At 41.1% G+C, this 13748-nt stretch overlaps 1 protein-coding gene across 1 annotated transcript in view; it reads right to left on the bottom strand.

Annotated features, from left to right (window-relative positions):
* Positions 1-12636, bottom strand: part of LOC140236586 (terminal uridylyltransferase 7-like) — a 38713-nt gene extending 26077 nt beyond the window's left edge. The window contains exons 1-8 of the mRNA XM_072316511.1: positions 12126-12636; positions 10914-11030; positions 10025-10202; positions 9167-9307; positions 7606-7681; positions 4040-4289; positions 2983-3154; positions 549-1528 (exon numbers count right to left, since the gene is read on the bottom strand). Of these exons, the coding sequence (XP_072172612.1) occupies positions 549-1528; positions 2983-3154; positions 4040-4289; positions 7606-7681; positions 9167-9307; positions 10025-10202; positions 10914-11030; positions 12126-12602 (2391 nt within the window). The 5' untranslated portion in view covers positions 12603-12636. The remainder of the gene's footprint in view (positions 1-548; positions 1529-2982; positions 3155-4039; positions 4290-7605; positions 7682-9166; positions 9308-10024; positions 10203-10913; positions 11031-12125) is intronic.
* Between the last annotated feature and the right edge of the window lie 1112 nt (positions 12637-13748).

Genomic DNA, 13748 nt, shown 5'->3' with positions numbered 1-13748 from the left:
AAACACTTCATACATGTTATATGTTTTAGTAAAAAAGGGAATCCATGTACCCACTATCAGGAGAGCAATTGCTAACATTCATATGTCATGAAAATGATGTGCTACGAACTTCTAATTGCATTCAATGAACCACACACACAAGATAGAATAACATGTTCGATCAATGTATAACTGTTGGCTGTGATATTGATATTTCCTTGTGAACACAAAAGCAAATAATGGCTGTCGTGTAAGACTGACCTTACTTATTTTCTCAAAATAAACTAAAATATTTTCTGCTTTAAGAAGAATTGATTAGGACACTCGGACAGTACAAAACAATTTATTCATGGATGCGCGGCAAACTGGACCTTCATTCACTTGTAAACACATTTTGATGCTTGAATGGTTGTCTAAGAAAAACAGGATTGGTTAGAACAAGAATGCCTCTTCATCAAGTTGGAATGGAGATTTTCAGACACTGCTGCACAGAACAACAACAAAAACAATTTATATATAATAGATAGATATAAACATAATGTATGTGCGTATATATTACATGATCTTACCTTACTGATGTGCCCTTCCTTCAGGCAGCTAATACAAATTATCTGCACCTTCTCCCCTCTCGTCAGGATCTCCTGATCAAAAACAAACACATACTTCTCTGGTCCATCCTCCTCCTCCTCCTCCTCCTCCCTAACCTCCTCGTCCTTTTTCTCTATTGCATCACTGCGCTCATCAGTATTCCTTTGGAAGGAATCAGAACGTGCACGCGAAGGATCTTCATTCTGTCCTTCAATATCTCCCATTTCCGGGGTGGGCTCATCTTCCCCGACGCTTGCGTCAGCATCATTTGCAGGACTTGAGACATCTAGATTTGCATCGGAAATCGGATCCTCACTTTCTGAACCCATGGAAGATGAGCCCTGGTGCGACCCACTGTCCAAATTAGCACCACTGATCAAGCTGGAGTCTACTGATGATGATCCCAGAACAGCTTCAGGTGCACTGCCAGATATTGAATGCATTTCGCTTTTGGAGTTACCCCGTTCTGACTCCGCCTCACTCCCACCCGCAGTGTCAGTTGCCAGGTCGGAAGAAGAGGATGCAACATTTGAGGTTGCCCCATCCGAGTCCGACATCGCATCTTCTTCTTCCCCGCCCCTCTCCTCCATGTTGACTTCCCTCAAAACCATCTCGGCAAGTTTGGCACCAACGTCGGCTGCAGAATCGCAGCCATCAGCATCTGCAGCCGCCCCTTCATCCTTTCCGTTTTGTTCGCCCTCCGCGCACGCAGGTGCATCATCCCGGACAGAGTCTGTAGTGGCAGGGCATGCAGCATCGGGATGGTTAGGTGGTGACTTGGCCCCGCCCGGTCTGGGTTCCCCCTCCGTGTGCTCATGGTCCTTGGCGCTGTTTGCTGAAAGCCCGGTTTGTGGAATGCCAAAGTACTTGAGCGCATCATGGAAGCGGTCCATGATGTACTGAAACACGGAGGAGGTGGTGAGGGACTTGGCCAAGTTCTTCTTCCCGTTGGCGAATGGATCTGAGTTGAAGAGGAGTGCAGAGAAAAATAAGCATTTTCATGTAATTCAGTAACAGCCAGACATCTTGCTTGACGATTTCTGAGCACAGGCCCCATTTGCTTGTCAGAGATACTGTAAAAGTGGAAATTTTTGCAGTGTTGAAATTTTCGCACATTTCGCGCAACCAGAAACTAGAGCGAAAATAAAAGGAGGCAAATATTTTTGCCTGCTATATGTTGCAGTAGTTGAGGTCTTTATTCCGTGGAGTTAAAAACACTAGTAACTCTTCTTACCCCGCTGAGCGCAAAAAATTAGTCGCGTGAAAATATCCACTTTTACAGCATGTGTCTAAGACTACATCACATCTGATGGCAAAAGAGTAATTAATATTCACCTAATCAGAGCTCACAATGCCACCCAGAAAGATGAATACACCCCCTTCACAAAAAACAACAACTCAGTTGTGTTTGACCATCATAAAGCAGGTGGGACGACTGCTTGACAAACAGAGTAAAAAAAGCATTGATGACTATGTCAACTCTGGAAACATTTCAGAAAGTCTGTAAATATCAGCCTGTCAGGTGGTACGGATGAGAGAATTGATTGGTGGTGTCCAGGATCTTTCATAGAACACTATGTTCACTATATTCAACAAATACAGGCTTCATACAAGATGTATCACTGATGATACATCAAAGGTCCCCCTTTACTACAGATGAATGTAATACTTAAGATCATGGGTGTCACTCCCCCCCCCCCCCCAAAAAAAAAAAAAAAAAATGGTCCAGAAAAAAACTGCTAATATATTGACTTTGGTTCAGTTTTAAGCTGCCATTTTTTGAAGGTAGGTAGAGAAAAGATTACTCTACCAAGGTATTAAGGCAAACTTTAAAAATCTGGGTCGGTCAACCCACATATTAAAAACATATTTTGGTCCATTACAGAGAATCTAACCCGTGACTTTTTGTGGGTTTCGAGCTGGGTGGTCACATATGACATTCTGTTGAGTGTCTGATGATCAACAGTCATTGGACGAGTTATAACTTGAGCCCAGATTCTAGGGCTCCTTTGGCATTGGTATCTCCCTTGGCAAGCCTTGGCAGAGCTTTGAGCTCTGGAGCTTTATGGCTCAGATTTCACTGGAACTCATTGGAACGCTTAAAGTTTTGCATTTTGGGGATCAGATGAGCCTCCAATGTCAGTGCAAGGAGAGCAGTAAATACAAATAACGTACATGTTGTGCAATAGACCTACTATGTAACAAAAGTACCTTTATGACATCACAGTAAATGTAAGTCCTCAGCCCCATTTCATAAAAAGTTGATATGATAGCAACTCTTCCTGGAATGACAGGTGTCCTGGTAATGACAAGAATCCAGCTTCCTGATTGACTGTTGCTATGGGAACATGCCATTCCAGCACGAGTTGCTATACTAACATCTTCTATGAAATGGAGATCTGGGCTGCAGTCTACCTTCAATGGCGACCCTCCTGTTTGGGAGCTTGAGGTCGCCACGGGTCACCGGCTTCCGCTGCCGGATGCTGATGACGATCTCCTCGATGTTGATGCCAACGAGGTAGAACCTAAGTAGACCCACCCATAGCTCACCGACAGTCTGCTTGTTCTTCGACTTCAGCTGCTCATTCTGCACCAGAGCAAATTTTCACAAAAATTTGTTTTTCTATGGAAAGTACACATTTCTGCGACTTGTTACTAACATATGTTAAGGGCAATTTATTTCCCTTTGTTATCTGAAAGAGGCAAGTCAAGTGCTCTTTCGTTACGCTAGAAAAATGATAGTTTGTTCAATTCTATTCATATTTTCTGTACATCATTGTCATGCAGCGACATCACAAGTTGTGGTAGCCTTCCCATCCAGTGATGGTGGCACCAAAACTATAAAAATTCATAACTTTTGAACGGATTTTCGAATTTTACTGAAATTTCACTGATGCGTGCTGCAGTCACTGCTGCATTCACTCCATCTACATATATATTTGGGTATCACGCCCCTTTAAAGGTTGCACATCCCTTTGGCGAATGTCACAAAATTTTACATGATTGGAGAATGTCTACCAACTCTGTACACGAAATTTTACCGTAACCCACTGAGGACGAGTCCTAAGTATACTCGGGCAAGTGTCTATGGGAAACGTGTGTTGTAGCAAAATCTGCCCGTCCTCAACGGGTTAATACACCTCAGAGTGTTTAAAAGAGAAATAAAAAACTAACTCAATGTTACTCAACAATTCACTCCATGTTTGTACCAAAAATATATTCATTGGTATTTTTCGAAGTCCAAACAGATTCACTGGATATCTATTGCATTGTTTCCGCCGCCATCATAAAGTAGTGCCCAATTTTATTATTCTGAGGATGTATGAAAGGAATCTAAATTTCAGGGTTACAAAAAGGGCACAAACCTTAGCCCATTGAGGATGGACTGAATTTGCTACAACACGCATTTCCCATAGACACCTGCCCAAGTATACTCGGGACTCATCCTCAAGGGGTTAATGGTCAAAGGAACTTGCCACACCTCTTGCAGGATCGGTAGGATGGGAGGATTGCACTGCTGGAGGAAGTAGATAACGAGGAGGACAAAGGTGTGTGCTGGCATGGCCCCGATGGCCTGCTGGTCGATACCACAGAGCCGCGCCCAGTACCGGAGGCCCATGACCAGCGGGCGGAGCCGGTGGTCGCACTGGTTGTACTCCACCATCAGCTGGCTGGCCTGCACGGCGTGCTGATTGGCAGTGCCAACCTCGCACAGAAGATTCCTGCCCATCAAGAACAAACAAATCATTCTAGCCACACTCGACAATCTTTTGTCTCAATCATAACTTCATAGTTTTATCCATTTTGTGATTCAGAAGTCACGATACAATTTTCTGAGAAATAATGTCACAAACTCCACTGACACAATGACATTTTTGCACATGGTATCATTACAGGCAATCACTGTAGCGTATTGTTTCCAACAGGGAAAGTCAGAACCTATGCATATTTAAAAAAAAAAAAAATCCCATCTTGTCAGATGGAAAATGAAAACAAACAGTCTACATTGTGAACTGAACAGTGAAGAGATAGTTCTAAATGCGTGATTATGCAATTCCAAAATACTGAAGAATGTGTAACACAAGCCTATTACAAATTCAACATCATTATAATGAACTAATGACACAAACTTACATATATATGTATATATATCACACACTGTATGCATACATTTTATCTGTGCATACATTCATACAAACACAGACATGTTACTCAACTTGATTACCAAATACAGTATTCATCGCATAATCGGGACAGGTTGGGAGTAGCAAACACGGCCCCTTTAAGCGGGGTGCCCGATTTCGCGATGAGCACTCACCATACACTAACGGCATACGACACGTACATGTAGTGCACACACACACACACATACGCATGCATACTGACGTACTGTAATTTACATGAATACACAACCACGCTACCCCTCGGCGCGACCCTCTAGCTCTCCCTGCATTCTCGCAATGTTGTAGAGTAATCGCAACTGGGTTCTTCTTCTGTCACCTCTCTTCGAACACAAAATATGTGGATTAAAAGCTAGCACTTTCTTAAACATTCGTAGAATTCTTGGACACGTAGGGCGTTCTGTATAAATACATATCCACGACCATGGGAAATGATTACCCAGAACTGATGTGGGAACGTCAATGAAAAGTCCTTCAATCATTCAATCATCACGGCTTGATTGTTTACTTGCCGCGATCACTGCACTGTACATTGTACATGTGTTGTCAATATGTAGCGATCTAGCTCGCCATGTACAGAAAAGCGAAGGCGGGCAGCGAGCTGAAATGTACGTGTACTGGATGGACGGAAGTCAAAACACACCAGTCCGAAGCTTGCTTTGTAAGTTCGATGTAAACAACAACTGATAGGGAATCTTTGAAATATTGTTGTGGTACAATTTTTGTATTTTGGTAGATTTTTTGCGTAAAATATCAACAAAATCAAAGATTGCTTGAAGAAAAATTGTCCCGTTTATCAGAGGTCCCCTCCCGATTATCCAGTGAAACTAACGTGCATTGGAAATGTTTCTGGGAAGCGTATGTCGTTTAAGCGAGGTTCCCGATTATCAGATGCCCGATTATGCGATGAATACTGTATTGTGTAAGATCTAATGTTTCACAAATAAATTTTATCATAGACTTCAGATCCGTCTTTCTTGTTTGTTTCCCCCCCCCCTTTTTTTTTTGTGGCTTTAATTATTAAAACTATTAAAAACCACAACCAGCCTGACAAGGCTTCATTACAATGCAGATACACTCATCACAGTCAGTCATATGTACAGCGCATGAGGCACTCTCTTGCAACAACAGTGGCCATGAAACTAATTCCCCAACATGACACATACACACATCACTCACACAAAAGCCATTAAAGGAGACCTCCGGGTGATTTTCAGATTTTTGCATTTGAATAACTATAGATTAGTTATAGTGAGTACAGAGTTTCAGATTTTATGATGACTGGGATGAAGAATAAGAATATTTTCAAAATTTGGAACAAATTGCAATGAACAAGGATGATGACATGGCAGAGTCACCATAAGTATGCATGAGTTGGGGCTCAAGGAAGCAGAACAAAAGAAGAAGGCATGCATAGATTATACACAGGTGAACCCGCAAGCAAGCGGTATTGTAATGGAATTACACTGCTACATTTTTGAAATATGTAAACCTCCTATATCATCATCCTTGTTCATTGTAATTTGTTTAAGGTTTTTCAAAGTATTGTTTCTCTGATCAAAAACCAAAAAAAATTCCACAAATCTATACATGGAGTTGTCAATTTAGGTACTACACGATGTGAAATTATGAAAATCGTCTGGAATGTCCCTTTAACTTCTTTGTGAGTGTGTGTGGGTTTTTTTTTTGTGTTGTTTTTTAATCCATAATCTACGCAATTTCCTTGTTTTCACAGAAGCACTAAAATGCAGTGGTTTATCTTCAGCTGTTGACTCACTTCCCTCCCAGTCATTTCTCCCCATTAGTTTAATAGATTATGATTGTTCATAATGTTTTCCCAAGGGGATGATTCATAACGATTTTTTTTTTTCACAATTTACATGAACCACTGGATTGTACACAGGAAGCCATTAGGGATGGGTTTCCCCAATATTGAACAAAGAGAGGCCACTGATTTGAACAGTTCAGAAGAATTCCAACAGCAAATAACAGGAATTTTATTGCTCTAATATCTGCTTCCAATTCCAAATCATTAAATATATAAGCCATTTAACAGCATACCACACACCCATTGCAGGGGAAATACATGCTGCAGCACATTGGACATTCTAAACACAGCTTTTAAAGTGATAATATCAGTAATTATTTAATTTCTTCTTTTTTTTCAAATTCAATCAGTTTGTTTTTCCCCAGTTTCGAGTACTTACATATTTACATTTTTTTTTTCAATTGTTCTCCCATGAGACATATTCATCCACTGCTGATACAACTATTGTCGCCATTTCTGACAGGCGATGCTTTTGTGCTGTCAAAATTTTCTGAATACCCTCACAAAAACGAAAGAAGTATCATGCTCCATGCCTTTTCAGCATAGATTGAGAATGCACCATTCCAAGAGCTCACAATTTCAATTCACCATTGCCCTCTTTGGCCATGCTGCTGTTGTCCAACACTTGATTCAGTCATACATTATTACCCTTTCCATGCACTCCCTCCTGACCAACATACCTCATTACTTTCCATACCTACTCTACAACTTGGCATTATTCATATTCTCACCACCTACGTGTACCCTGACAAATCATTGTTCATAGGTATTGTCAGAAACAAAGACACTTCCATTTTAGATCCATAGCAAATCATACAATGCAACTATGTTATTCTGCTCATGACTTCCATGCATAAAAATGTACAGAAACTTGAGTACTTGATGCAAGCAAAACAGAGCATGAAGTCTTGTTCTACAGTTTTGTGGATATAAAGGATTTGTGGATATGTCTTGCTCATCTGCATTATGTGAGAATCGAACAGGTATCATCTTGCACTTGGAGGTCAGAGAAGAATAAAGAAGACTCACGTTTTCTTGTCCCTAAATCGTACGCAAGGATGTTTCCCCTCAAAGTCAGGCTCAAAGTCGGTGACGTCTTTGTCAACTGCAGATGACAAATAGAAAGAGTGCACGTTAGCAAACACACTATATCAGGCATAGATAACTCTTGATTTTTCTACAGATTCTTCAAAGAGAGAGAACTCGCCAAAACATCCATTCAAAAGATCCACTAGTGTGGGCATACCACAGAGTGAGATGGCTGGCCCAGCTCGGATATATCAGAGAATCCCAGAACAAATTCTGAATAGCTTTATCACTGATCTCCATGTAAAGTACATGCACAGCCAAAGAATCTTGACTGGAAGCGACTGCTACTGATAAGCGTACGCTTTGATGCACATATTCGCTGACGGGTGCTATTCGCAGTTTTGGCATGTACTCCGTTGCACAGCGTATGTAAATTGATTCGATCAGGCCACCCATGCTTCCCCACACTACCGAGTCTTTAAAGGACAAGTTCACCTTCATTAACATAAGGATTGAGAGAATGTAGCAATATTAGTAGAACACATCTTTGAAAGTTTGAGGAAAATCGGACTATTCGTTCAAAAGTTATGAATTTTTGAAGTTTTTGTGCAGTCACCGCTGGATGAGAAGACTACTGCAGTGTATGATGTCACATGCGTACAACAATATAAGGAAAATATAAAGAGAATTTCACAAAATTTCATCTTTTGAAAAAAATACACATTCCCTCGACTCGTTACTGATAAATGCTATGGGTAATATTATTCCCATTGCCTTTAGAAAGAGGCAAGTCAAGTGCTCTTTTATTATGCAAAAAAAGTGAAAATATGTTGAATTTTCTTTACATTTTCTTTATACTGTTGTATTCATATGACATCACGAGCTGTAGTAGTCTCCTCATCCGGCGGTTCCAACACAAAAATTTTAAAAATTCATAACTTTTGCATCGATTGTCCAATTTTCCTTAAACTTTCACTGATGTGTTCTACTAATATTGCTACATTCCCTCAATCCTTCTGTTTATGAAGGTGAACTTGTCCTTTAAGCATTCATCACAGAAACATGGCATCAGGAAGCATATTGAAACATCTACATAGATTTAGTGGATCTGCACTAAATGCCATGCCGTTCGACAATTGCTTGTTTAATGATTACAGGAAAAAAATTTGTGACGTCATCCATGCAGCTTGGCAATATCGCTACAAATTTCCAGCTTGCGATGATGCAATGCAAATATGCCTTTCCAAGTTTGGTAGCTTATTTGAGAACTTGGTAGAGCAATTGGTGGGCTTGTGTTAGAGACACTTTTTTATTTCCTGGCCATTGCATCCACCAAACAAGAGCTAGTATCAGAGGGAGCATGAAATCTATCTAAATGAATATTGGACATGTCCATGGAGTTAGCAGTGTCGAAAATAAAAAAATTAGACTTCTTCTCTTTGACCACATACCCCCCCCCCCCCAGTATTATGCAACCGAATACTCTATAAACACAACAATTGAGAATCAAAGTTTTATCAGGAAAAGCAGCTTACCATCTCAATTATATTAAAAAACCCACCTCTGGCTGCAATGGCCTGGCTGACTGCTACGAGAACCTTGGAGGCCAGCTTCTCATTCGGGGCCTCAACGTCCAGGTTGACATCGCTGTCATGGAAACCAAAACTGCTCAGAGATGACCCGTAGAGCTTGACCCGACATTCTGTGTGTAAGTTGGTCAAAGAAGGAAACAAGTTTTTCACATGCCAGCATTTTTCAAGGAATGTTTGTGACTGCAGCAGGAATATGTATCATGATTTCAAGAAAAGACTAGAAGTTTCTGGACTTTAGAATTAAAGCAAAATTTTATCGACCCACAAATTACAACATCTTATAAAGAGAGTATAATGCCATATATAAATATGTTTTTTCTTTCATTTACCTAATTTATTAATGATGTTTGTATGTTCCCCGACAATACTGATCTTGAAAATTTGTCTCCTGCAATTTCACACATCAACAGCACAATCTTCTATGTTCCATACTGGTTGCATCCTTGGAATTATCTTAAAAATTCTGCAGGCAATTCTGACATCTGTATTAGCAGAATTTCCTTGATGTAATCTAATGTAGTGACCACACAGTATCAGGTACAAGACTTTGCCCAATTCCACATCTCTATACCAGGTACATCTCTCGAGTGTACATGACCTTATTCAACATGATTCAGGTACCGTTTTGATTGCGACAACCATGCCGCGCTTGCCATGGGATTATTCCAGGAAGGCTATCTCACGCTGTTTACAATTCTACCAACGCTGTTCTGCAAAAAATTCTTCTCCGAACAACTTGGTAGTTTTTATTTTTGTTTTGTTTTCTGTAAGTTGCAATGAATGAAAGAAGACAAGCTAAAGAATGAAATGGCATCCTCATCAATTACCTGGCAAATAACTTTGAAGGTTACTCTCCATTCTCCTCGCAATCCCAAGTCGCACGTTCATCTCACTTCCTGTCAGGCTGTGCTCCTCCTCCACTCTCTGTAGCAGCTCGGTCAGGGCTTGGGCGTGTGCTTTGGACGGTGGTGGGAGGTTCTTAAAGAAGTTCTCGGACTCTTTGGCCTGGAAAATATCGGCAGAGAACCACAAAATCATAATTTGCAAACATCTCATCATGGCATATTACATATGCAGTTGAAGCTTACAATGAAACATCTACGCAAAACATGGTGCATCTCGTGAAATGCCACAACAGCTACAAAGACAACGTCACGCTCACATTTGCACAGTGCCTGGCTGGACAATTCATTGAATGTCATATCTCATAACCCAATTACTATTCCACAAATAGATGACAGATAATTATGTGAAGATCTGCACAAAGAGCTTTAAGAGCTACCAACTTTATAATTGATTGTATAATTACATTTCTTATCAATTAGACTTATCCAATCAAAAGTATTAAACTCATATGATATTAAACTGTACATTCACCTATCACACCTTTATCTTTAGCAAAATTAGCAATAGAACTATTTTTTGTTTACATTTATCTTACTTTTATTTCTATTCTATTTCTATCATTCATGTATTCTTATTCTTGTTTATGGGAAGGGGTGTCTTTAAAATCTGACAGTGAAGCAGAGCAATTTGACATTTAATCAGGTAGCTATTTTGCCTGACAATAACTTTTAAATTACCCCTACCCACTAGTATAAAGAACAGATCAAGAGATAACCATAGTCATTGATTTCTTGTGCATTTGATGAGACAGACTTCTTGTGACTGCAACACTGAGTGACAAACAATGGTTGGACTGAAACTTGTATGTACCTTTGCCAGTCTGTTGTGTCTCGATTGGTCAATGTGCGTCCAGCAGAGCGGCACAGTGTCAATGTGATAGTTGCACAGTCTGCAGTAATACTGGGCACGTGGGAATTTTATGCTTTTCTGTGGAAGAAGAGGGATACAATACACAGACAAAAATAATATTCTGTTATTAGCAAACAGGTGAATCATAGCCACGTTCTCACTGAAAGCAATTCAAGGTAGCAAAGATATAATTATGCACATCTAAACATTAGAGCCCCTCACGAAATGATTTTGTGTGATGGCATGCTGTCCAAATAGGGTAATTGTTAGGAATTGTTGTGCACCTACTTTAACACCTGGAAATGCTAACACTTACAATGTAGTACCGACAGTGCAGCAAGAAATGTATCATTTTTTTTTAGTCAACTCTATTCCTACAAACTCCATTTTCTCATTCTATCACTTCAGTATTTCTGGTTCTACTTCCGTTGATCATTTTCAAAGTATGACTGCTCCCTGGCTTCTTACATTACTGTAAGAGCCAAATAGAGACTCAGAGCAAGACGGTACCATGATAACAAAATAATTTTCTGCTCCCTGTGGTAACAGCCATACTCAGTTAATTGCAATCCCTCAAATTATTATAACTTTTACTGGCTATGATCTGTTACTGGGTAAAATCAAACAAAATGAGGAAGAACACTGAATTCCATCTGATTACATTCATTCTATCCTACATTCCATACATTGCAAACATTCAAAACAAGCTGTTTTAATTGAATGAATGAATACAAAACATGATGTAAAGAACGCAGCAAACCTTTCACAAGGCTGCTTGTACCATAATTTACATACAAACTATCATATTGACCGATTCGGGTTCGTTGAGGGCAGCAGACATTTTATGGCACTGGGCGCAGCCATGAGCTCAAATTGCGGTGTCTCAGCCGACCCCCCCTGCTCTCCCCCACCCCCAGGGCAACATGTTTATCGCGCACTTGTAACAAAGGTTCGCGCACTAAGCAAGCATTCGCGCACTCAGTACGAGATGCCCATTGGCTAAAACAACCATGCATCAGTTTTTCATTCTGCGCGCGTGAGAGGGGTGGGGAGAGAGGAGGGGGGGTCGGATGATACACCGCAGTAATGGCGCTGCCCATGCCAAAAATACACATAGCGCGTCACAGAATCGGTCAATAGGATGGTCTGCTCACAATAGCCCATCATACATACCTTTGAAAGTCTGAATATGTAGGTCTTCTCAAGCTCTGCCTCCTGTTCTGCGAAGGATTTGTGACCATGCTTCTCCTCACTGCTACGCTCGTGCTCTGGGGTCGAGAGAATCTTCGGTACCACCGGATCTGCCTGCCTGCTCCTTTCTTCCTCTTCCTTTGGCTCACCTCTCTCTTTCAGATCACGCCAGCCCTCTCTGCGATTAGCCGTCGATGGTGTCGGCACTGCCTTTTCTTCCGTCCGCAAGTTGGTGTTAACCAGCTTCTTGGGTAATTTCCTCTCTACGCCCTTCCTCTTGTTTGTATTGGTCACTTGTGGCTGAGGAGTCCTGGCCAACTTTTCTGTATGTTCAATGGGGACATTCTCACTACCATCATTTTTGGAGGATTGCTCCTGAACGTTCACACCGCCTTGAGCTCTCCTGCGCTCTTCGCTCTTTTCTGCATTTGCGAGCTTCACGGCATGGTTCCTCTGCATTTTCTTGGAAGAGGTCTTCCTGGTGTTTGCAGAAGCATGCCTACTGTCTGTGGCACCCGCCGCCTCCTTTACCATTTGGTCTGCTGCAGGCCTGAATGGTTCCGCTTGGTTCGAGTTACTTTCTTCACAGGTACTCGCCTGAGCCTTCTTTTGGGGGTTGTTATCCCTCTGATCTTTTGGCAGCTTCTCTTTCTTCTTGGGATTCTTCTTTGCGCTCTCTGTTTCCGCCTCCTTTGACCCAATGACGTCAGCTCCAGCGTGAGGTCGTGACTCTGGGGCTGGTACTTTGCCCCCATTGGATGATGGCATATTCTCTCTCGTGTTTCCTGGCACTGGCTGGCTTGGTGGAGACGTTCTGTTCCCCAACACCTGTGCTGCACTGGATACTTCAGATGGGCGTGCCCCTTGAGAGGGGCTGGGGTCTTTGTTTTCCATGTCTGTGCCGGCTGCTCAAGAGAAAGAAGACGTTGGAGGTTCTCTATCTCATATTCAACCACTTGCAAAATTGTCTTAAATGTCAACATCACCAAAATATTTTCTTGTACTTGTCAAATATATAACTCAGCGATATCATATGCATTATTCCTATACCTTGCAAGTATGCTCACTGAAAATTAAATTACGACTAATGAACTTGAGTTTATGGTAGGGAAACTGATGATGGGTGATGTAACTGCAATCCAAAATCAAAGCAGACTCTTGTGAAGTAGGGCCTAGGATGCATGCCATTGTACAGTAGGTTCTCCCAAACCAGTTCACACTTGTTAATCACAGTCATGGCCACACTTTACCTCTGCACAACAGTCAACACTAACATAATTGGAGTACAATATGGTTACCACAAGTACAGGAAATAAGACTTAAACTGTAAACTGGTAAAACTATACTACATTATTTTCCTAATCCCTGCTGCAAGCAGCTCAATTTAAAGGGCCTGAGCCAGGTCCCTGATGTATAACAATACACTCGTTTAAGTTTCTTCGAATTCTCGTTCTAAAAAGTTAATCTATAACAGTCTACACTGTAACCACAACAACTTTATTTAAACTTAAAGCTGTGGTCTGACAGTCCCTCCTGACCTGTAAAAATCATTGTCGGACAAGTAACTTTTTCCAAGAAGGGACTAGTAAAACATGGAAAAACTGG

The sequence above is a fragment of the Diadema setosum genome, chromosome 13 (assembly GCF_964275005.1).
Source record: "Diadema setosum chromosome 13, eeDiaSeto1, whole genome shotgun sequence".
NCBI lineage: Eukaryota > Metazoa > Echinodermata > Echinoidea > Diadematoida > Diadematidae > Diadema > Diadema setosum.
The sequence above is the reverse complement of the archived record's forward strand: the minus strand, read 5'-3'. Positions and strand labels throughout refer to the sequence as shown.